The following is a 26,301-nucleotide window of genomic DNA, read 5'->3' as shown; positions in this document are numbered from 1 at the left end:
GATTTCTTACTGAGTTACAGATATGTAACTGTCAATCTTCATCTTGATGTCTCCAGTGCGTTTGACACAGTTGATCGGCTCCCACCTTCTTGAAGTATTTTTCTCTTGGCTTCCAGAACAGCACACTTATGGTTTCCTACCCCAGTAGCCACTCCCTCTGCTGGTCCTCTTTCTTGTCTCTGACTCAAACCCCTGCACTCTTCCCCGTGAGATCACTTTTTAGGTGGTCTTAGACTGTCTCTTGCATGATTTATAACCAGCCATAACCTTTTCCTTAAACTCAAAACTTACATAACTAACCACTTGGGTAATAGTTATTTAGTGCTATGCAACAAATTACTCCCAAGTCTAGCAGCTTGGAATTAATATCCCACAATTTCTGAGAGTTGGCAATCTGGGAACAGTCTAGTCGAGTGGCTCTGGTCAGCAGGCGGCAATCATCCAGAGAAGATCCACTTCCAAGCTTATGCACAGGGCTCTCGCAGGAGTCCTTGATTTCCCACATGATGGGCCCCTCCCTAGGGTTGCTTGTGACAAAGCAGTTGACTCCTGCCAGATGAGGGAGAGACCAAAACAGAAGTAGCAGTGTCTTTTATAATCTGATCTTGAAGTGATATGCCCACATTTATTACATATTCTGTTGGTCACAGAACAATCCTGGGACAATGGAGGGTGCAGGGGTATTGCAGAGGCAGGAGGCAGGGACCACTGAGTCACTGCAGAGAATGGGTACCACAGGGGTCTAGTTGATATCTCATAATTAACATGTCCTAACTCACAATCTCAGATAAGCTCCAAACTTGCTCTTCCCCATCTTTATCTCAGTAAATGACAGTAACGCTGTGGTTTAGAACCCAAACCTCCAAGTCATCTTTGACTATTGCCTTTGTTGAACCCATAAACAAATTCTGTGCATTTTGCTGTCAAGACACATCCCACATCTGAGCACTCTGACCCCTCCCACTGCTACCACTCCAGCCCAAGCCGTCACCTCTCCTAATTTGCTTACTGCTTCCATCCCACCCAAGCAGCATATTCTCCACACAGTAGCCAAAGAGCAGGTTTTAAAAATTCACTAGCCCCATTCAGACCTTTGGTTGGCTGCCCCTTTCAGCTAAGAAAACAGACCCAAACGCCTAAGGTATGATGTAATCTGGACTTTGTGCATCTGTCCAGCCTTCTTTCCTCCATTGGTTCCCTTCACAGAGTTTGTGCCTGCTGCATAGGCCTCTCTGCTGTGCCTGCGCGACACCACCTATCCTCCCTGCTTAAGGTTTTACACTGCCATTTTCTCTGAAAGTAGCTCCCTGATCTCTCTTCATAAGGCCTGCTGCCTCACTTTATTCAGGTCTCTGCTCAAACATTTCCACCTCACAAGCCAACCCCTCAATCTGAAGAGTGCCCTCTCCTCTCTTTCTCAGGGTTTATTCTTGGCATCTCTCATAGTCACCCCCATGAGGGCAAGGCCTTTCATGTGTTCTGCTCATGCCAGTCTCCCCAGTACCTACAGCAGTATCTGGCACATAGGAGGCACTCAGTATTTGCTGGACTAATGAACGAAATATAAAGGCTTAGGGTTTAGTAATTCCAACCTGAATTATTTTGGTGGTATAGGGATCCTTAGGTGAAGGAGAGCCTCAAAGTGAGACCAATCCATGTTGGTCCCACAAGCATTTGTGCATCTCTTTGGGGCACAGTACAAAGCATATAGGAAGTTAAAACAATATATAATTTCTGTCCTCTTTCCAAGTTTACAATTTGGCAAAAGATCTGGAGTATGTATATATTTAACCTTTCCACTCCATTTGCTTGCTGAAGTGTTAAAATCCACCACTACTCCCCTACTTGAAAACCCTTCAGGGACTCAACACTGCCCTGAAGATAAAGCCTGAATTTCTCGCTAGGGGTTACCTGGAACTTCTTGATGTTGCCTCAGTTCACCATTTTCATTTCTCGCCCCTTCCTGCTCTGGACAGTACTCTCCACTGAAATGCTGGCTGCTTCCTAAACATGCACTTTCTCTTGTTTTAGGGTTTCTGCCCAGGCTGCTTCCTCTGTCTCTGCCACCCCCAGCCCTCCTGTCAGTTCACTGTGCTGCTTAACACATCTCCTGGCTCTCATCCTTGGGGGGGGGGGCTCTTTAAGCTGGTGGTCTCAGGTTCTCAATGGGAAGGCAGGCCACATGTACAAGTACTACTTAAATGTCCGCATGATCACACTTGCTGATGTCCCACTGACCAAAGAGAGACATGGCTAAGTAGAGATGGAAGGGGTGGAGACATAATCTTTACTTCTGATGGGAGCAGCAGCAATAATCACAGCGAAGTGGGGCAAGCACACCAGATGGGAGAATTACTGTGGTTCTTAGCAAAGCTTTCTGTGCTTCCCACTCCTTTGCAACTCCTACTTCTGATTTTAATCCAGAAATCACATTCTCTGGGAGGATTTTCCTGATTCTCTGAGCCTGAGTGAAAATTATTTCTCAGAATACCTTATACTAATCATGGCATGTCTCTAATGAACATACAAATGGATTTAATACACATCAGAACTCTCACTCACACCCTATGTTCTCCATTCTATGGCAATGTCTTCCCTATATAACAGGAAGGTCATAGAAAAGAGGGTATTGTAGTTTTTGCCTTAATGCCGAGTATGGTGCCTGATCCTTTAAAATGCTTGAAATAAAGAGGCACATAATGAAAATAAGGTAATCACCTTTTAAAAAGGCATAATGTTCTGAGACCATTGCTGGGTAACACTCAACAGGTTGCGTTTTATTTTGGGGGTGGGATACTGGGGATTGAACCCAGGTGCTTTCCTGCTGAGCCACATCCCCAGCCCTTTTTATTTTAACACAGGATCTCACTAAGTTGCTAAGGCTGGCCTCAAACTTGCGATCCTCCTGAGCTGCTGGGATTACAGGTATGTCCCACTGCAGACAGCAAGAGGATGGAAATCTTTTTTTTTTTTTTTCAGTTGTAGATGGACACAATACCTTTTATTTTTATGTAGTGCTGAGGATCAAACCCAGTGCCTCACACGTGCAGGGCAAGTGGTCTATCACTGAGCCACAACCCCAGGATGCAAATCTTAATGAAAGGCTTGACATGGCACAAAGCTAAATAAAATAAGACTGAAATGTTCCTCAGAAGGGAGAAACGAAAATTAGCCATAGAAACAACATTCTCCTTTTATTAGTTTCACAATACTGTTTTAAAACCCATCTCTCCATAAGAGTATTTAACATTCTTTGAAAGTAGACAAATTGTCTTTAAGAGAAATGTCTTGTACTTGGTCCAGTCCTGCATCTGTTGTTTGGCGGTAGCAACAAAATCTAGCATCTCAGAAAAGCACTGTAAAGGTTGGGAGGTCACCAACCATGCCATTCTTCTGTCCTGTTCACATAGACACATGTGTGCAATATATACTATATATTTTTGTGTGTATAGACTTTTTTTTAAAACAAAAATAACAATTTGCACAACTCTAGCAATCCTTTAAAGGTACACAGGAACAATTAGGCTTCAGTATATTTATTTTTACTTTGGATTAAAGTGGAAATTTTAGGCCTAAAAATAAGATTGCTAAACAAGAGGCCACATAGCATCATAGACTTAATACATCCTAGTCCTCACAAAACTAGAAATACAGTGGTGTTATCCTTAACCTGGGTGCTATACATCCCCAGAGATTATTTTCATTTTAACTAAAATGCAAAAGCAAAATAGTGCATTAAAGTAATCCTCTACTCATTACATTAGCACATATACCAAATTATACTAACTGCATGATAGTCTATGTAACAAGGCTCTATTTTTAGCATGTGCTCATCTCTACATCATTAAACACAGTGCCCAGCAGCAACCACCAAAGAAGACGGCATGCTGCATTGCAAGAGAAGGGAGAACTTTACAGGCTGGTAATTTGGGCAACCCAAAGGAGAACCAATGACAAAACATCTTTCACAATATATGCAGAACTAATGTACAGTGACATTTAATGTACTGTTTCACCAGAAGGAGTACATTTAGGTTACAGTTACATGGAAAAACGAAGTGAAGTTCTAGGCTTTCTCCTAGAATATTCTAAATGTTCATCAAAAGTTAATTAGTATAATACAGATGACCACCAGATGATTGAACAAACAGAATATGGACATGTATGTAGTGAATTAAACAGATTCTGGGACTAGAAGCTACCACCAAAATATCCAGAAATTTGAGTTAACAGATATTCTATCTTTGCATTCCTGATCCTAATAAATACAACCATTAACTGTTTACAGACTATGAGTGCAAGGTAGTGGCCCAGAGGACAGTCACAGAGGAGAATGAGATAAAAAGTATCCCAGATGAGTGAGGACAAAGAGCTTCTCCTGATTTTTGGTTTACCCCCATACTCAAAGTCCATTTCTTTGAGTCAGAAATCTTTTCAACAACTGAAGCCCATTCCCTCTGCCCCCATCAAGGTACAAGAGAGCCTAAGCTTGGTGCTGCAAAGTCCTTCGGATGCTGGTGTGATTCTTGATCGCTCAGCTGTGCAGGGCCACCTATGTGGGGCCTCTCGGGTTTTCCTGGCACTTGTTCCTGTGGAAGCAGGTGGCGGTGCCTCTGAAGCCCCACTGAGGTAATGCTTAGGAGACTCAGAAGAAGGAGGTATCTGACGAGAAGGCACCTGCAAGTCTAAAGTCCTCTTTGGTGAGAACACTGTACATCCGCTGAGGCAGAGCTTTGGAGTAGGGTGCGGGGCGCGGCACGGTGGTGCGTAAGATGAGTTCCCGGCCAGCAGGAGCAGGGAAGTCAGATACTGGGTTGTGCCTTCTTTCCTCTGGGCAGCCCACTCTCTTCAGTTCCTCCTCTGGTGGAGCCATGGCTGCAGCCTTGAATAGAATCAAAGGATTAACATTCGACTTGTTCTTGAGTTTGACTCGGGTACTTTTGAGGACAGATGAATGTGATATATACATAAAAATGTCCTACATTACTCAGTAATGCAGTTAGCTATGTTATGATTGCTCAAAATAAATAACACAGAAAATGCCAGAAGCTTGAAACACTGCATGAGCCTGGTAATAGGCAGAAAGGAAACGACCGCCAGGCAATCTGCTTTGAAAAGTGAGGGCTATGTTCAGACATCTTATGAAAAGGAATCATGGAGCTGTGCCGGTTTCTGTTTCTTGAAGCAATGACCCAAGTCCAAGTCAGAGTTCCAAGTTGGTAAGGAGCTATCTTCTCTCCAGAGTCTGGAAAGATTTTTATCTCTACCCTTTCAATCAATTCTTTGTAAGGTTAACTTACCAAATGAAAACCAGGGACATTGGTCTTGTTTGCTGGGCAGTTAATGCACTACAGAAGTGACAGAGGTCCATATAGCAATGGCCACAAAAGAGTAGATGATCTCAAAGGCATCAATTTTTTCATTATCATTGCACAAAATAAGAGCCTTTTTAAAAACTCTGGCCACTATACTTTCATGGTACCATTGCTTTGGAAAAAAAGAGTAATTGGTTTGTCAATGGAAACATGAATCATGTTAAGCTAAACACCAGCAGGAAAGTTATGCCAAATCCAGACTGTTAGGTGGTTAGTTTAAATGACCTTATGAAGTTAGAGGGATGGGAAGGAACAAGGAACTATGAGGGACAAAAGCTATTTTGTTACCTCATCAGAAGATTCAGTCAGCTTGAGAAAGAGTGAGAAAAGAAACAGTGATGAAAGGGAACAAGCAAGATGGTTTAAAAAGAGCTAGACAAGAGCTTTCAAGATTATTTCCAAGACAGCATGCACTACATTAAGAAACATGATCCTATCAAAAGAATATTTTAAGATGAATAAAGTCACACCACATAACACACCTAGCTGTCAAATAAGAACAGACACATCCCACTACTCATGCAACTGATGGTTCAACAGGTGACAGGGTGTCATTTAATGAGCAAATGATCTTAACAAAAGCCTAGCTCTTTCTGAATTTATTGCCTAAAGTGTGTACTGCTTGAAAAATAGATGTTCCAGTGAATGTGAATAAATGTCTAGGACTTGGCAAAACTAAAGCAAAAATCATTTTGTGCTGAATTCCATTTAAAGATGTACATACCTATAATTAAGTTTATAAAAATTGTAATTTTAAAGAAGTTTTAAATACATGTTATAGGCTGTAGAATTCTCAGTGAAATATCATAACTTTTTAAAAATGTTAAAATCTTGATTTATTTGTAAAATTGATATGAAGTGTCAATTATGAAGAATTCACATGAATAAACTTCAACAGTTTAGCCAGATATTTGAGCCAAGTTTAAAAATGTACCAACCAGATGCTTGTTATATGAATTATACAAGTCTACAAATTCTTTAAACATACACACTGCAGGGTCTACAAAATTGAAATCTTTTTTAAAAAATTACACAACGTGGGCTGAATTTATAATTGCAGTGTCCATTAAAGGGCATTAGCTATACAATCAGACACTGAAAACACATTGCTTTGTTTACTAATTTTGAAAGCAAGACTATGTTTAAATGTTGATAAGTTTTCCTACCCAATGATGTTTGTCATTTTTTTCTTTGTAATTTTCTGCATTGTCAAATTTAATAAAAAATGCAGTCTATGCATAGTTGGAGGAGGGAGAAAGGAGATTATTTTCATGTTAAATAATTTTGCTTTAGTATACAAAACAAGTAATTCTCCAACACAAAGTATAAACACATTAAATTTTAAAGTCTCAACAAAAAATTAAAAAAAAAATCAAAGTTTTGCTGAGGAAAATTCATAGTAATGATTAATAAGGACACAGGCCTGTAAAATTCTGCATAGGAAGCTGGTGAAGGATGTGAAAACCAATTCCACTCATTTTCATGCCAGAAAACGAAACAAAGCAAGCATCTATTGTTTTCGAGACTTTTAAAAGGAAACAAAATATTTGGTTTTTAACTTGAAATTATTAAATTTAGGGACCTACTCCTCAAATAATCTGTTAGCAGTTGCAAACAATTTGGATCAAAATATTTGACCATAATTTTGAATATTCTAACTAGAAGTACTCCAGACCGACTCAGCAGGGATTGTTCCATGTGTAGACCAATGAAAATCTTTGCTTACAAGAATTACACTCTCAACACTGAATCAGTTTGGTTTCCAGTGTCATCATATTCCCAGGTCACGGGAACCTGTATTTAGTGCACATCATAATACTTTAATAGTAATGCGCCCTGAAATAATTATTATTTGTGGGAAGCCAGTACCTGGTTAACAGTAACCAAGGTACTATGTAAGAATAAAAACTTTCTTTCACTAGTAGGTAATGATGACAATTTTTCAATTGGGCTTTCTTTCCGTGCTGAAGCCTAAATTTCCATAGTAGTAAAAAAACTTGAAATCATTGTCTTCCAGAAAGGAAATCTTCTAGGAAATCTCTAAATTTAGATCTCTTCACTGTTATTAGACTAGAGTTACAATTCAGACTGAATTATGAATTTGTTTTGAAGTATGTAGGGTTTAAAGATGGAACTCTAATTAAAGTTCCATCAGTCTAAAACTGAACTGTAATTTGAAAGTAGGAGGCTTTTGTTTTCCATAGCATAGTTATGTTCAGTTTCTATAACAATGGATTTCATACTTCTAGTTTCTGAAATTCAGTTCCTAAGATGTACTTATCTTACTTAAATATGTAGGAAACTTCTGAGTTCAGACTCAGAAGTCAGAGTCATTGTCTCTTAGCAGCTCAAAATGACATCTTCCCAAACAGAGGTCTGGTAAGATCACCATAGTCAGTAAGGAGTCTCACATACCCTCTGAGCATTCACAAACAACTTGTGAATGATCCTTCCAGCGTGTCCTCTTCCTGCCCCGGTGACTAACACTTCGGGCTGCTCCAACAGGCAACTCACAAACCTAGGAGAAAAAAGTGGTGAATGGATGGGGAGCAGCTGCTCAGGATACTGTTTGCATTGTCTCAGATAATTTGAGGACTTATCAATAAAATTTAATATTGGTTAAACTTACTAATGCCGGAGTGGAAATTTCATAGGCTAGACAGGACATTTAGAATTAAAATTAACTGACAATCTTACTGCTTTTGTTTTCCTACAAGTTCTAAAAAGCCTATCTCTGTCAATGTAAGAAATATTCAGTCTATTTGTTTCATACTAGAAATTTGGGAAATGCTATATTGAAGATCAGAATAAGGATTTTTAGACCATAGAAACCAAATTTTATTTATCTAGCAAAGCAATGATCCATATTTCTTTTTTTTTTTTTTTTAAGTGTGTGTGCTTAAAAATCTGTTTTTACTGGGCATAGCTGCAGTTGTAAGCTGTGCCACGATGTGCTAGAAACACTGAATTTCAAAGCGTGTCACAGTGTACAGTGGAACTAACAGTCGAAGGCACACAGCCACCAAGCAACACCACCTGCTCACTAATTCATACTGCTATTTCAGGAATGATTCCCTTGATTAGAGCTTGTTCTGCTCATTTAAAAGGAAGACATTTTCAAGAGTAAAGTAGGCTGAGAGAAATTTTCACTCAACAAAAGATACAAATTCAAACAAGAACTTGATAATATATGACAAAGCATTTACAATAGCTTTTATTTAACATCAATGATTTCTTATGAAAAACTGGGAAACCTTGTGTCACATCAAAACACTGTACTTTCAAGTAACAGGGGCAAAAATGGACAGAAGCTCACAGTGACAGACTCTACAGGTAAAAATGTTGTCTCATAAAGAGGGAGAGGCTGCCCCAATCATTTGCCTTATTTGGGACAAGCCATATGGTCACTCTTCCAAAACATTTGTAAGATACGTGCCTTTGCTATGACAAATATTGTTTAAAATAACTAGGAATAGTGAGTAGATGTATAGTTCCGGAACACTGTGCTATGGTCAAGGAACAGGGACTGCTGAGAACCACATATGGGACACTACAAATAATGGAGTTAACAGCTCTGCTACAGGAAACCTCAGGCACCACATCTCCAGGAGCAAAGGACCCTAGAAAAAGAGGCTCTGCTAGACAGTTTCTGAAAATGGAAGAAAAGGAAACACCCAGTAAAAGTTAAGAGCAGAGGTCAAATCCTAGGATAATTAATTCTCTCTCTAGTGAATGCTTGTTTCAAATAATGTATGAATACCACAAAATAATTTCAGTATTCTAAATTTTCTAAAGAGAATGGTGGTTAAAAGGACAAAACTGAGATAATTAAATTGTGATTACCTTTCAAGATCTTCCTTTTCCTCCTCTTGTTCACATTTTTCAGTTCCAAACTTGGCTTTCAGGGACCGGGCTCTAGCAATTATAGCTTCAACATTAGTAATTTGATGGATGATCTCCTAAAACAGGAAAAGGGAGAAGTACACTGAAAAACAGCAAAAAGCAAAACCATTTAAAAACATTTCTTTAAAATAATTATTGCCAAGTGGGATGAACATTTGGCAAGATTCTGAAACTATACCAAACTTACTTCCAATTTCTTGTCTTCTGGATTGGGGAAGTGCAAAACTTTACTGGAATGAGATATGATCTGCTTTATAATCTTCTTAACAGAAGAAATATTTTCCAGACTTTCTGGTTTTTAAAAAGATCAAATCCATTGTTAAATAAATTAAGCCTTATACACTTACATTTTAGAAATGAATTAATTACTAATCAAATAAGATATTTACCTTCTTCCTTTACCTTGAGTACAGCTGCATGAATCACACAAGGTAACAGGTGCCGAGCAAGGTCTGCAGGTTTCTGGAATGCTAGATAGTGTAGCACCTGCAGGAGACCCAACATTACATGATGATCACTACAGGTGCCAAAGCATGAAGCAACTACCTATCAAAGTACAGAATCTTCTACCTCAACCACATCCTGGCAGGAGAGAATGGATCTCTTCTCTTGCTACCTATCCCTACTCACCCAGGTAAGTAGCTACCACTCCCAAAGGTAAGCATGTTATCACTGAAAACAGTAAAGAACTTCAACTGTAATAAAACCAAAATATTTTCATTTTTTCCTGTTTCCATGTCATACATGTAAATTAGGAAAATACAAAGAAAAGGGCACAGCATTTTCATTCTAGGATTTTTTAAAGACATAGAATATATAAAGGACACTAGCATTAAATATGTATAATACTATTTTGTAAACTGTTTTTCTCAATATCTCTAAACATTAGTAGTGACCTTCTACAAAGTGTTTTAGTTGTTTTGGTACTGAGTTTTTTCCCAAGATGCAAACGCTATATTAAAAAAAAATAGTAGTAGATGGACATAGTATCTTTATTTTTTTCATTAATTTTTGCGTGGTGCTGAGAATCGAACCCAGTGCCTCAGACATGCTAGGGAAGGGCTCTACCACAGAGCCACATCCCCAGCCCGCTTTAATTCTTTTAATTATAAAAATACAGAGAAGTATGTTCAACACATGTACTCTACCTTATTCAACAATAAAAGCAAAGATTTCAAAAATAAACAAATATAGGGAAGTATAATGCAGACATTCTCCTTCCCAAAGACCAACACATCTTTTGTGTTTTTCTTCAGGTATGTTTGTATGCCAATTTAAACACAGAAATATAGATGCACATGGGATTTAGCATACTTATAGGTTTATATGCTACGTGTATAGCATGTATGTAGGTTTTTAGCATATTTATAAGATTGATTAATTATCACTATTATCTAAATCCAGATAGTTCCATTAGATAATTTCATTATCTAAGTTCATTCTGGAAGTAGTAGCCATTCCCTTCTGCCCATCCCCTGGCAACTACTTAAATCTAACTTTCTACCTCTCTGATAGCATACAAATGGAATCATGTGGTATCTGACTTTTTTCTTGGCTTCCTTCACTTAGCATAATGTTTGAGGTTCTTCCATTGTTGCAACATATATCAATACTTCATGTTTGAGGTTGAAGATTCCATTGTTTAGAGAGACTACATTTTCCTTCTCCATTCATCAGCTGATAGACACTTGCATTTGTTTCATCTTTTAGCCATTATAAATAATATTGCCAGGGCTGGGGATGTGGCTCAAGCGGTAGCATGCTCGCCTGGCATGCGTGCGGCCCGGGTTCGATTCTAAGCACCACATACCAACAAGTCCGCCAAGAACTAAAAAATAAATATTAAAAATTCTCTCTCTCTCCTCTCTCACTCTCTAAAAAAATAAATAAATAAATAATATTGCCAACATTCATATATTCAACTTTATCTGTCCTTTTCCTATTCTAGGATCCCATCTAGGGTATCATGTTACATTTAATAGTCATTTTCCTTGGCTCCTTTTGGCTGTGACAGTTTCTTAGACTTTCCTTATTATTGACCCTGACAGTTTTGAGGAGTTCAAGTTGGCTACTTTGTAAAAAAGTCCCTCAGTTGGGTTTTATCTGCTTCTCTCATGATGAGTTATGTATTTTGGGGAGGAAGACCAGAAAGTACCATTCTCTTCACATTGTATCAAGAATGCAAGTCAATGTGATTTATCCTTGTTAATAACCTTCATTACCTGGCTAAGATAATGTTCTGACAGGTTTCTGCACTAAAACTTTCTTCTTTATACCTGAATTCCTTAGAAGTTACTTTGTAAAGCTCATAGTTGAAGTAGTTAACTCTGCACAGATCTGTCTCTTCTGACCCATTTACTTATTCATTATTATTTTTTTTGGCGGGGGAAGTACTGGGGATTGAACTCATGGACACTCAAACCACTGAGCCACATCCTCGGACCTATTTTGTGTTTTATTTAGAGACAGGGTGTCACTGAGTTGCTTAGTGTCTCACTCTTGCTGAGACTGGCTTTGAATCCGATTCTCCTGCCTCAGCCTCTGGGATTATAGGAGTATACCACTGTGCCAGGCTTATTCAATTATTTATATCAGTATGAACTCAAGAATATTTATTTTTTTACTTTGAGTTATAATGTAATTACCACTGTACTTGTTGCTCACATTGCTTCTGTGATGGCCACTGGGAGCTCTGTTAGTTGGCTCCTGTGTCCCTTAACATACCCTCAAAATTATATGGAGTCTTTTTTTTTTTTTTTTTTTTAAAGCTCTTTTAAAAATAGAATGTTTCTCATTTTGGGTTTATCTAATGTTTCCTCATAACTAGATTTATGATACACATTCATGGATCAAACAGTACTCTAAATAGTGTTGTGTCTTTCAGAGTATCACACCTCTCATGTAAGTAATCTCCATCTGGTCTTTACTGTTGATGTTAAGTGTGATCCATCCTTTGAAAATATCATTCCATTTTGCCATGATATAGTCACTACTGCCTTGCAATGAAAAAACATCTTTAGGAAAACACTTTAAAACCATGCAAGTATGGTGCTCTTCACCCAAACTTTCACTTAGACTTAAAAGCTAATGATGACTCTTGCCTAAACCAATCTTCATTATTCATATAGTTGTAAAATGAAGAGTTTCCAACTCCAACATATCCTCCACCTTTACCAGTTATCTTTGTTCTATAAGAAATGCCCTCCCTTCTTCCTCATTTTTTAATATATCCAATTCATTTGTCCATTTTTTTACTTGGCAAACTGCCCCAGATGAGCCAGAGTCCCTTCAATCTAGGTCCTCATGAAATACCTTCCTCATTCTTAGAGTACTTCCTTACTTTCTAGCAATATTATGTTCCAGGCTCATCTTATACCTTCCTTGCTCCAGCCATAAAACCAGCGGTCTTTCTCCACAAAACCCCCTGACCTCTTCATTACTGGGGATTGAACCCATGGCCTCTTGCATGCTAGGCAAGCACTCCACCATTGAGCAATATCCCTGGTTTTTATATTTATCTTGAGACAGGGTCTTGCTAAATTGCCCAGGCTGGTCTCAGACTTGTAATCTTCCTGCTTCAGCCTGAGTAGCTGGAATTACAGGTTTATGCCACTGTACCTGGCTTGGCCAGTTATTTGAGGAAAAGCATGTGTTTTAGACAACAACATATGTCTCCACTATTAATGTGGTGCCAATGCTTCTACTTCTACATATACCTACTTACATATTTGCATACCCACCTATCTATCCATATTTTAGAAACCTATAAGTCTGCATTAAAACCTCCTAGTTTTAATTTATTTTGGCTCTTTGTGATATGCAAATTTCTCGCAGTTCACAAATATCTGTTTATCATTTGCTATTTGACTTGTTTTTCTTTGTCATCAAGAGTTTATTTTTACCCAAATTTTAAACTGCAGTATGGATTTTAAGTTCTAATTAGAAAACCTTTCCCTGGACTCAAATTAGATTTCATCCATGTTTTCTTCTAGTACTCACATGGTTTCATCTTCAGTCCATTCTTGTGTGTGGGATAAGAGATTGAATTTTATCTTTATCAACACCATTTATTTTTTTATTATTTTTTTTTTTTAAAGAGAGTGAGAGAGAGGGGAGAGAGAGAATTTTTATTTTTTAGTTCTCGGCGGACACAACATCCTTGCTGGTATGTGGTGCTGAGGATCGAACCCGGGCCGCACGCATGCCAGGCGAGCGCGCCACCGCTTGAGCCACACCCCCAGCCCCTCAACACCATTTATTAAGAAGGTGACTTTTGCCCCAGTGACTTGAGATGCCATCTTTATCATGTACTAGATTTCCAAATGTATTTTTAGACCTTCTAGTCTGTTTCAGTGGGCTATTTATATACCGCTATCACATAATTTAAACATAATGTATGCTTTAATATCTGGTAGGACTAGTATCTCCCCCACCCCCCACATAATTCTTCCTTTGCAATCTATTCTCAGATATTCTTGCATGTTTTCTAAAAATAATAATTCACTCATCTAAATGGTTTAAGGTATATTTAGAGTTGTACAACCACAACCATAATTAACTTTAGGATATTTTCATTACTCCAAAAAGAAACTCATTAGCAGTCACTATTCTTATCTATTTTTCCAAATGAACATTATTATAAACTTGCCTGACTCCATAATAAAGTCTCTTGGCATTTTTTTAAATTAGGAGTGCACTAAATTTATAACTTAGGGAGAATTGACCTTAATGATGTTGAGGCTTCCTAAAATCAACAGGTATCTATTTGTTCAGATATATTTGAGTACTGTTTTATTTTCCTTCAGATTTCAAACCCTTTATCCCCTCTTATAATGAAATTTTCCGGATGATTATTTATGCCTGTCAATCTAGTGAGTGCTGTATATTAATTTTATATCTTGCTATCTTGACATTCTTTTGTTTGAATTATTGATGTTATACATTTTTTTAGGTACACACACTGTCAACATCATTTACAGCATTCTTCTTTGTAATTCTATCTTTGCCTTCTCCTATCTAATTACATTGGCCATTACCTTTAGAATAATGTTTAATGGCAGTGGAGATAATAGGCATCTTTGTTTCATTCCTTAGTGATCTCTGGGGCCTCCCCTATATCAGATCTGGATTAAGGACTAAAATTCATATGTATTTTATCAAAGCCTTTTTTGGCACATATGAAGATAATGATATAAAGACCTATTAGTGAAATAAATTATGTAAATAGACTTCCAAATGATCATCCTTACATTCAGCCAACATGTATTATCTTCTAAAAGTTCTATTGAGAATCTGTCCACTTGAGATTTTTGAATCAAATTTCTTAAGTATTACTAGTCTATTTTAATATGCTACCCTGAATCAGGTTGGTTAGCTACCAGTGTTAGAAGTTGATTAAAAAAAAAAAAAAATTGGGAATTTTTTCTTCCACTTGCTATGTTTAAACAATTTATGGAGCGCTGGGACTACATGTGGATTTTCAATATTTAGTTCAATTTCTCTTAGCACTAGCCCCATGTTGCTTCTATTTTATGTGGTAGTTGATAACTGTTCTCTCTTTCTTCTACAGAAATTGGTCTCTTTACATGCCATCTTTGCTGGGGTTAGTTCCGGTATACTATATTTTCCTAGGAAATCACCCAGTTTGACTTGGTTTTCAAATTTATATACACAGATATTACAAAGTAGCTTTAAAAAAATTGTCCTTTTTGTCATTCATTTTGTGCATGTGCTCTTGTTGATTCAAAAGCTAATGGTTCTTTTTTTTTCTTAAAGAACTAGGTTTGTTAAATCTGCTTTTCTGTTTTGTTTAGGTTTTACTTTGTTCTTTTCCTAGACTTTCAGTTAGGAATTCATTTATTTTCATTCTTTTTAGTTATTTGCTACATGGTGCAGGGGGAATAAAACTTGGCCTTGCACATGTTAAGCAAGTGTTGCACCTCTGAGCTATATACCAGCCCTCTTTCTTTTATTTTTATTAGTAAAGATTTATTTCTCTTTGCTTTCTGAAAAAAATTTGGATATTTAGAAAGGTTTTCATTTTTATTCTAAAGAATATTCTTGCCTTAATAACTTTTGTGGTGCTATTAATTCCTTTGTATCTTTAACCCCTTTGTAATATAGTCTAACAATTTTATTTTTTAATTGTACACAATCTTTATTTTGTTTTTTTATGTGGTGCTGAGGATTGAACCCAGGGCCTTGCATGTGCTAGGCGAGCACTCTACCGCTGAGCCAGGACCCCAGCCCGTGTCTAACAATTTTAAATGGTATCCTATAATCTACTTTCGGTGTAAGACTCAATGATTTTACCCCCTCCTTTAGTACCAATTTTTTAAAAAAATTTTTTTTTTTGTAAATAGACAGCATGCCTTTATTTTATTTGTGTATTTTTTTTATGTGGTGCTGAAGATTGAACCCAGTGCCTCCCACCTGGAAGGCAAGCACTCTCCCACTGAGCTACAGCCCTTAGTACCAATTTTTTAAGTTATATTCTACATCCTCACCTTAAGTCTTAGCCCCAAATTAAATAAATGACATGTTCACCATCAGTCCTTCGCCAAAGTTTTCCCAGCCATCTTTTAAAAATTTATTCTAATTAGTTATATGACAGCAGAATGTAATTCATATTACACAAATAGAGCATAATTTTTCATGTCTGATTGAACACAAACAGGAATGGTCAGACCATTCCTGTTTTTTATACATGTACTTAAGATAATAAAGTCCATCTCATTATCCCTCCCTCCTCTATATCTAAAGTTCATCTATTCCTTCATGTTTGGCCCCACCCCCATCTCCATATCAGAGAAGACATTTGGCCTTTGGTTTTTTGAGACTGGCTTACTTCACTTAGCATTATCTTCTCTAACTCCATCCATTTACCTGCAATGCCATGATTTTATTCTCTTTTAATTCCCAGACATCTCTTAATTGAACAAGGTTCATCCTTCTATACTATATTACTCAATAAGGTTGTCAGTGGACACATACAGCCATTTAAAAGTTCCTGTATTTTGCTAGACAGATTTTGAGTACTCATGGAAGCCATATGGCTAGTGGCTACCATTTTGGACAGCATTTGGACATTTCTAATATAGAAATTCTATATATGACTGTACAACTCTAGGGGATTCCTTAGGAAGGGCACATGTATGTAGTACAGAAAATGTTTTTTATAATTTTGGTAATAGCTAGATATTTTGGCTGGATATAAAATCCTTATTTCACATTTTTCCTTATATTTCTTGGAAATGTTGTTCCATATTACCTTTCTTTGAGAAATCTAATGCCCTTTTTAAATTTTTTTGCCTGGAGGTCCTGAAGATTTTATCTTCGAGTTTATTTCTCCCTCTTCCTAGTGAACCCTTTTAATATGTAAATTCAGATTTTCTGGGAAAGCAGTTATAAATATTCTTAGGGTTGTGATTTTTTTCTTCAAGGAAACTAATAAAAATTGTTATTTTCTTGCCTTTCACTCCAACTCCTTTTCTCTCTCACTTTGATTCACCCTGGGCTATTTTCTAGCTTTCCTCAATGCCTTTGATTAAATATGAATCTATTCTCTAGAATCTCCTGTAACTTAGTCATTTTTGATAGGGTAGAAGAAAAAAGACAACCATGAGTTAAATTAGTTTGTTTCACTGGGTCCATTTCTACTCTTGGATTTAGTATTTCTTATTAAACATCCTCCATATTTGTTTGGAGTATGTTACAATTTTCTTTTGCTTTGTGACTGCTAAAATGATCTGCTTTGCATAGTTTGTATGAATGGGGTCTTTTTATATTCCTGGTAATGTCACAGTTTGAAAGTGCCCTCTTTGGCATGGCTTCTTAAATGGAAAGGGGTTAGGTAGGAGAAGCTAGTCCTCTTGTTCTTTAATTTCTGCACTATCCGTAATTTTCCCTTCTTATTTTCAATGGACATCATTCCTTCTCTGTATACAGTCATGCGTCCCTTAATGACAGGGATGTTAGGAGAAATGCATCATTAGTCTCTCATTGTGTATGAACATTACAGACTTACACAAACCTCAATGGTATTGCAATCAAGAGACACAGTAAACATGACATATGAGGTTGCTACCTGTGTAATATGGCTGTTTGCAGTAACTTTTTTTTTTAAAATAGTATAGTTGTAAAATACATCTCCAACACAGTGATCTATTTATAAAGTATTACATACTGCTTATAATTTACGTGCTATACAGGGGCAGCACAATTGGTTTGGTATTAACACCACACATGTGAGTAATAAATGCCCTGCACTAAAATGTTCTGATGGTTATAACACTAAGTAATAGATGTTTTTTGGCCCCATTATCTTATGGAACCATAAGATTGTTATACATAATTTATTGAAACCCCTATTTTTAGAAACTTCAGTTGTTTCATTAAAAGATCTGTCTATAAATGCTGTTTGACAAAGTTTATTTCTCACTAATAAATGACATGCCCATTTTTAATCTTATATATTTTAATGCAGTATAATGGTAAGCATTTCATATAAACTATGAATGTCTTTTCACTGTCCTACTTGCAACTAGTTTTAAACTTAAATGTGAATACTAGGTATATAAAAAGGCTCATTAAATTTCAATGCTTTGCTTGTCACATGTGCCCAAAGCTCTGTCTATGATAGTTTCTAAGGTTTAAGAATAATAATGAGCATGCTAGTATTGGAGACCCAACACTAAATTACCTTTTCTGCTTCACGTGTATCATCAAAGAGCCTTCTTTGCCTTCTAGCAGGAATTGGTTTAGCTGTTTCCCAGGCTTCTACCCACATATTGCTTGGAATTTTCATTCGGGCACTCAGCTCTCCTTTTAGAATCACATCACCTTTTTCATCAATCACCTCCTCTTCAATATAGTCCCGGGGTGAATACCATCTCACAAAATCTTCCAGAATACATCCTGGATTGGCTGCCTAAAATGAGGCAACAAATTCAGCAAAATCAAGTTAAAATCAACATTTACTGATAGCAGTGTGTATGTACATGAAAGTATGATTTTGCACACTAGCTTGAGCTTTAAACTGTCACTTTTAAGAGAGATTAGATAGTAAAAAATGCCTTTGGCACTTTAACATCTTGAAAAATCTTCATCTGAAGTGAAAATAATTTTATTAATCATGTTCTATAATACACAATGTGATCAAAAAATATAAAAGTTCTGCTCTTTTCCTCAATAAATTAATACTAGTGATGCAATAAATATCACCTAACCTCAGACAAATTCTATTCACACATCAAACTCCTGTGACTTATATAACAAATCACCGTCATGTACTAGAACACTAAGGATATGCATGAAAACCAACATGATGAGAATTGTTCTACATAGTTAGCCCAGACCAAACTGTTGATTTTTCTCATTGGGCTCAACGGCTACCAGTCTGACAATTCCTACTACCTCAGGGGATGCCCCTGAAAAATCAGAGGAAGGTCAACAAACTCCTAAGGGCTATATCACGATCCACGGCAGCAAAGAATTGCTGGGAGCTGTAGTGGGTCAAGATTATTTCATAATAGTGACTCAGGATTCCTGTACAAAGACTTGGATCTTAACCAGGCAACACTGTACCCATTTGTTTGAATGGAGAGAATAAGATATTTTACCCCAGAATGCTTCTTTCTGCTTGTCCTTACTATATCAAGCTGACTTACTACATAGCTAAAGTGAGCCTTCACCCTCTTTTAGTAGCTATGACTTAGTTTATAGGTATGTTCTAAAAGGGCCAGGCTCCAAAATAGGCCCTGGCCTTCTGGAACTATGAGGTGCCTTAGGCACATGTCAGTATTCATCTAACACTCTGAAGACTCTCCCAAGGACCCTAAGTCATACCTATATGAAAATTTTTCCTTAAATACATTATGTGCTTTCCACATGGGGCACATTGATAGGTTGGCTATTTGTTTTTATCAGAAAATAGATATTTCAATGTTATAACAGATTTGCTGGTGCCCAGTTAGCCCAAAAGAATTTAATGAACCATAGTTTTGGTCATAAATGGTGCTAAAGGATCTGTACAGAATCTTACCATGAAGAACTAGTGTGTTTCGAGGGGGGAAAAACTCTTATGGTTCCAATGTAGAATCCCTTCCTATACTTGTCTCTGCAAGGACAGATGGAAAACAACTGCTGTGTAGGTTAGTATTTCCTACTCTGTACACAAACCCTCAGCCAGTTCCACCCACCCCCTTTTGAAATCCTGTACTGAGGATTGAACTCAGGGCCTCTGACATGCTAGACAAGCCAAGCATTCTACCACTGAGCTAACCCCAGACCTTTTTGACATAGGATCATGCTAAGTTGCCCAGGCTGGCCTTGAGATCCTCCTGCTTCAGTCTCCCAAGTAGCTAGGATTGCAGGTGTGTGCCATCATGCCTGGTCAATTACCTTTCTGGTTTTCTATCTGCCCTGATAGCCAGCTGGCTTCTCTTTATCCACGGTATCAACCTTTTTTCCCCTCTTGGCAGAATAAAAGATTTTCTGAATCATTTTAGTCTCCAAGGAAAACATACAGCTCTTAAGAGGTGTTTACTGACGTATTCTTTTTTTTCCTTGAAGTAAAAGGCTCCCTTTTATTTTTACTTAAATCTGCTACCAGAGAATAAAAGTGGCAGAGCTACTCATGGTGTGTCTGTCTTAAAAGAAAAAGTATTTCAGACAAAAATCAAATTTGAGCTGGTCTGCACAGATACAGGACTTAACAGGGTGAGACACAGGTCATTACATGTTAAGAAGCAAAGTCCAGACCTGGGGTACAGTTTAGAATACAAGTAATAGCCCAGTGGGCTACCCATCTGTGGCCTTTTTATAAAATACAGATTCAGTATCTCTTATCTGAAATACCAGAAGTGTTTGGATTTTTAAGATAGACAATAGGAAGGGGAAAAGAAGATGGCGGCGAAGGGACTGCATCACCCCAGGGCGCCGCGTCACTAAGTGGGAGAAAGACGATGCAAAACGGCTGAAGGATATCTTTGGGAAGTTCAAGTGAAATTGAGGTGCTCCAGAATCTAGTGGACAGATTTCCATCGTAAGAAGTTTGGCTCTGAGAGCTCCATTTCTACGCACGGAGGGTCGCATAGCCTGACAGGCGATCGCCCGGAGGCTGGAGTCTGTGGCGCGCGCCGGGGAGCGGCAGGGTGCCGGAGCGGGGGAACAGCGATACGGATCCGGGGGGGGGGCTCCCGCCAGTGGTACATCGGAGCCCTTAGCGCTGAGTTCCGGCTTTGAAACAGAGGAGAGAAGAGGCCCAGTTTGGCTCCAGACCCCGGTCGGACCACAGTGGAGAACAGCAGCCGCCATTTCGGAGAGATGATGTAATCATCCCCGTGTTCTACTGATCTCAGCCCATTCAACTACGAACAGGTGATATCAGGCTGGTATTTGCCTGCGTCTAGCAGACAGATTTTCTGCTCAGGCTCGGGGCGGGGGTTCTTGTGGAGAATACTCCTAGAGGCTCGTGCCCGGCAAGGCGTGCGCCGGGCACTGAGCAGCTGGATTCGGGTTCCCGGGGCTAACCTGGCCCAGGTCTGAGGAAACTGCGGAGACTGCCGGCGGAGGCCAGCTCCAAGTGGAGCGTGCGCTGAGCTTGGGGCGACTGGGTTCTAACTCCTGGAACAGTTTTGGCCTGGGGCTGGGGAACCCGTGGGGGTCGCTCCTTGGAGCCAGCTCCCAGCGGAGAGTGTATCAGATCGGAGAGGCGGGGTTCCGGCTACCTAAGCTGCTTTGGCCCAAGGCTAGGGAACCGGCGGTGACTGCTTCTCAATCAGGGTCCGGCGGGGTGTTGTAGGGACAGAGTGGATCTTCCTCCTGCGCCCAGAGCAGGCCAAGTGACCCGCCGGCGTGGTGCCATGACACCCCAAACGCAGCTGGGGCTGAAGAGAGCAGCCGCCCACGCCTAGAATAGGACCAGCAATTCCGCGGCGCAGTAGCCAAGTAACCTCATTTGGAGTAGGGGCTGTGCGGAGCTGCCATCCGAGCAAGCAGGGCAGGCAGACCTGCCACCAACGGGCAAGACAGGCCAGGTAGCTTGCCAGCGGGGTGGACACGTAACACCGAGGCAGTCGCGTCACACTGGTTGGAGTGGGGGTGGAGCAGGGTCGCCGCCCGGGTCCGGAGGGGGCTCAGCGACCCGTTGGAGAGGTAGTTAGGTACCCCCATTGGGAGTGGGGGCTGTGCAGAACTGCGACCCACCGGCCTAGAGGTCTGCCAGCGCGGTAGACTCGTCACACCAATTGGAGCGGGGGCCCAGCTGAGCCGCCACCCACATCCAGATCAGGACCAAGGATCCCAGGGCGTGGTAGTTACGTTACCACAATTGGAGTGGGGGCAGAGCAAAGCCACCACCCGTGCCCGCAGCGGGGGCAGACCTGCGACCGATCAGCGGGGTAGACAGACCACCATAATTAGAGGAGGAGCACAGCCAATACCCGCCCTGCAAGGGAGACTTCCCAACTATACAAGAGCAACATAAATAAATAGGGGGTAAATTTCAAAAACACAACAGTGGCACCAAGCAGAAAGAAACGTCAGCAGTATGAAAAGACAAGGAAAGAAAGGACCACAAGCAATGCAGGTCAACTCAACTTTAGAAGACGTAATAGCTGCAACAGATGGAATGTCAGATAAAGACATCAGGATTTATATGCTTCAGATGATCTGGAGTCTCAAGGAAGACATGAGACAGCAAAATCAGACAATGAAAGATCACATTGACAAACAAATCCAGGAAGTAAAAGATCAATTTCACAGGGAGATAGAGGTAATAAAAAACAAACAAATAGAAATTCTAGAAATGCAGGAAGCTATAAACCAACTTAAAAACTCAATTGAGAATACTACCAGCAGAGTAGATCACTTAGAAGAGAGAACATCAGACAATGAAGACAAAGTATTTCAACTGGAAAAGAACATAGACAGCTCAGCAAGTCTGCTAAGAAACCATGAGCAGAACATCCAAGAATTATGGGATAATATCAAAAGACCAAATTTAAGAGTCATTGGGATACAGGAAGGCACAGAGCTCCAAACCAAAGGAATAAAAAGTCTTTTCAGTGAAATAATACGAGAAAACTTCCCAGACTTGAAGAATGAGACAGAATCCCAAATCCTAGAAGCCTACAGGACGCCGAATGTGCAAAATCTTAAGAGATCCACACCTAGACACATTATAATGAAAATGTCCAACATACAGAATAAGGAGAGAATTTTAAAAGCTGCAAGAGAAAGAAAGCAGATTACATTTAGGGGTAAACCAATCAGGATAACAGCTGATCTCTCAACACAGACTCTGAAAGCTAGAAGATCCTGGAATAACATATTTCAAACACTGAAAGAAAATGGGTTCCAACCAAGAATCGTGTATCCGGCGAAATTAAGCTTCAGATTAGAAGATGAAATTAAAACCTTCCACGATAAACAAAAGTTAAAAGAATTCGCAGCTAGAAAACCATCTCTTCAAAAAATCCTTGGCAAAACATTACAGGAAGAGGAAATGGAAAATAACATTGAAAACCAACAATGGGAGGTAGGACAGTAAAGGGGGGAAAGTAGTCAAAGAGGATAACAAATCAGGTTTAGTAACATCAATAAACAAATATGGATAGAAGAACAAACCATATCTCAATAATAACCCTAAATGTTAATGGCTTAAACTCACCAATTAAGAGACACAGGCTAGTAGAATGGATCAAAAAACAAGACCCAACAATATGCTGTCTACAGGAGACGCATTTGATAGGAAAAGATATACATAGACTGAAGGTGAAAGGTTGGGAAAAATCATATCACTCATATGGATCGCAGAAACAAGCAGGAGTGTCCATACTCATATCTAATAAAATAGATTTCAAGCCAAAGCTAATCAAAAGGGATATAGAAGGACACTTCATACTGCTCAAGGGAACCATACACCAACAAGACATAACAATCATAAATATATATGCCCCAAATAATGGTGCAGCTGTGTTCATCAAGCAAACTCTTCTCAAGTTCAAGAGTCTAATAGACCAACATACAATAATCATGGGAGACTTCAACACACCTCTCTCACCACTGGACAGATCTTCCAAACAAAAGTTAAATAAGGAAACTATAGAACTCAATAACACAATTAACAACCTAGACTTAATTGACATATATAGACTATACCACCCAACATCAAGTAGCTACACTTTTTTCTCAGCAGCACATGGAACCTTCTCAAAAATAGACCATATACTATGTCACAGGGCAACTCTTAGACAATACAAAGGGGTAGAGATAATACCATGCATCTTATCTGATCATAATGGAATGAAACTGAAAATCAATGATAAAAGAAGAAAGGAAAAATCAAGCATCACCTGGAGAATGAACAATAGGTTGCTGAGTGATCAATGGGTTTTAGAAGACATCAAGGAGGAAATTAAAAAATTCCTAGAGTTAAATGAAAACACAGACACAACATATTGGAATCTATGGGACACATTGAAAGCAGTTCTAAGAGGAAAATTCATTGCTTGGAGTTCATTCCTCAAAAAAAGAAAAAACCAACAAATAAATGATCTCATACTTCATCTCAAAATCCTAGAAAAAGAAGAGCAAAACAACAGCAAAAGAAGTAGAAGGCAAGAAATAATTAAAATCAGAGCTGAAATTAATGAAATTGAAACAAAAGAAACAATTGAAAAAATTGACAAAACTAAAAGCTGGTTCTTTGAAAAAATAAATAAAATTGACAGACCCTTAGCCATGCTAACGAAGAGAAGAAGAGAGAGAACCCAAATTACTAGCATACGGGATGAAAAAGGCAATATCACAACAGACACTTCAGAAATACAGAAGATAATCAGAAATTACTTTGAATCCTTATACTCCAATAAAATAGAAAATAGTGAAGGCATAGATAAATTCCTTGAGTCCTATGATCTGCCCAGATTGAGCCAGGAGGATATAGACAACCTAAACAGACCAATAACAATAGAGGAAATAGAAGAAACCATCAAAAGACTACCAACTAAGAAAAGCCCAGGACCGGATGGGTTTACAGCAGAGTTTTACAAAACCTTTAAAGAGGAACTAACACCAATACTTTTCAAGCTATTTCAGGAAATAGAAAAAGAGGGAGAACTTCCAAATTCATTCTACGAGGCCAACATCACCCTGATTCCGAAACCAGACAAAGACACTTCAAAGAAGGAAAACTACAGACCAATATCTCTAATGAACCTTGACGCAAAAATCCTCAATAAAATTCTGGCGAATCGGATTCAAATACATATCAAAAAAATTATACATCATGATCAAGTAGGATTCATCCCTGGGATGCAAGGCTGGTTTAATATACGGAAATCAATAAATGTTATTCACCACATCAATAGACTTGAAAATAAGAACCATATGATCATCTCAATAGATGCAGAAAAAGCATTCGACAAAGTACAGCATCCCTTTATGTTCAAAACGCTAGAAAAATTAGGGATAACAGGATCATACCTCAACATTGTAAAAGCAATCTATGATAAGCCACAGGCCAGCATCATTCTGAATGGAGAAAAATTGAAGGCATTCCCTCTAAGATCTGGTACAAGACAGGGATGCCCTCTCTCACCACTTCTGTTCAACATAGTCCTCGAAACACTGGCTAGAGCAATTAGACAGACAAAAGAAATTAAAGGCATAAAAATAGGAAAAGAAGAACTTAAATTATCACTATTTGCAGATGATATGATTCTATACCTAGCAGACCCAAAAGGGTCTACAAAGAAGCTATTAGAGCTAATAAATGAATTCAGCAAAGTGGCAGGATATAAGATCAACACGCATAAATCAAAGGCATTCCTGTATATCAGCGACAAATCCTCTGAAACGGAAATGAGGACAACTACTCCATTCACAATATCCCCCCAAAAAATAAAATACTTGGGAATCAACCTAACAAAAGAGGTGAAAGATTTATACAATGAAAATTACAGAACCCTAAAGAAAGACATTGAAGAAGACCTTAGAAGATGGAAAAATATACCCTGCTCATGGATAGGCAGAACTAACATCATCAAAATGGCGATATTACCAAAAGTTCTCTATAAGTTCAATGCAATGCCAATCAAAATCCCAACAGCATATCTTGTAGAAATAGATAAAAGAATCATGAAATTCATATGGAATAATAAAAGACCCAGAATAGCAAAAACAATACTAAGCAGGAAGTGTGAATCAGGCGGTATAGCGATACCAGACTTCAAACTATACTACAGAGCAATAGTAACAAAAACAGCATGGTACTGGTACCAAAACAGGCGGGTGGACCAATGGTACAGAATAGAGGACACAGTAACCAATCCACAAAACTACAACTATCTTATTTTTGATAAAGGGGCTAAAAGCATGCAATGGAGGAAGGATAGCATCTTCAACAAATGGTGCTGGGAAAACTGGAAATCCATTTGCACCAAAATGAATCTGAATCCCTATCTCTCGCCGTGCACAAAAGTTAACTCAAAATGGATCAAGGAGCTTGATATTAAATCAGAGACACGGCATCTGATAGAAGAAAAAGTTGGTTATGATCTACACGCTGTGGGATCGGGCCCCAAATTCCTCAATAGGACACCCATAGCGCTAGAGTTAACAAATAGAATCAACAAATGGGACTTACTCAAACTAAAAAGTTTTTTCTCAGCAAAAGAAACAATAAGAGAGATAAACAGGGAGCCTACATCCTGGGAACAAATCTTTACTCCACACACTTCAGATAGAGCCCTAATAACCAGAATATACAAAGAACTCAAAAAATTAGACAATAAGATAACAAATAACCCAATCAATAAATGGGCCAAGGACCTGAACAGACACTTCTCAGAGGAGGACATACAATCAATCAACAAGTACATGAAAAAATGCTCACCATCGCTAGCAGTCAGAGAAATGCAAATCAAAACTACCCTAAGATACCATCTCACTCCAGTAAGACTGGCAGCCATTAGGAAGTCAAACAACAATAAGTGCTGGAGAGGATGCGGGGAAAAGG

General features: G+C 38.6%; 1 protein-coding gene across 4 annotated transcripts in view; it reads right to left on the bottom strand.

The window, feature by feature from the left end:
• Window positions 1-3,168: 3,168 nt before the first annotated feature.
• The window catches only part of Rab3gap1 (RAB3 GTPase activating protein catalytic subunit 1), a 92,741-nt gene continuing 69,608 nt past the window's right edge, over window positions 3,169-26,301 (bottom strand). For 3 of the 4 annotated variants that reach the window (XM_026388337.2, XM_026388355.2, XM_026388347.2), the window contains 7 exons: window positions 17,980-18,207; window positions 9,668-9,764; window positions 9,466-9,569; window positions 9,219-9,334; window positions 7,791-7,893; window positions 5,664-5,684; window positions 3,169-4,882 (listed from right to left, as the gene is read on the bottom strand). In XM_026388337.2, the coding sequence (XP_026244122.1) occupies window positions 4,646-4,882; window positions 5,664-5,684; window positions 7,791-7,893; window positions 9,219-9,334; window positions 9,466-9,569; window positions 9,668-9,764; window positions 17,980-18,207 (906 nt within the window). In that variant the 3' untranslated portion in view covers window positions 3,169-4,645. The remainder of the gene's footprint in view (window positions 4,883-5,663; window positions 5,685-7,790; window positions 7,894-9,218; window positions 9,335-9,465; window positions 9,570-9,667; window positions 9,765-17,979; window positions 18,208-26,301) is intronic. The other variant, XM_026388352.2, reaches the window with a different exon arrangement.

The sequence above is a fragment of the Urocitellus parryii genome, chromosome 1 (assembly GCF_045843805.1).
Source record: "Urocitellus parryii isolate mUroPar1 chromosome 1, mUroPar1.hap1, whole genome shotgun sequence".
In the NCBI taxonomy this organism is placed as follows: domain Eukaryota; kingdom Metazoa; phylum Chordata; class Mammalia; order Rodentia; family Sciuridae; genus Urocitellus; species Urocitellus parryii.
The sequence above is the reverse complement of the archived record's forward strand: the minus strand, read 5'-3'. Positions and strand labels throughout refer to the sequence as shown.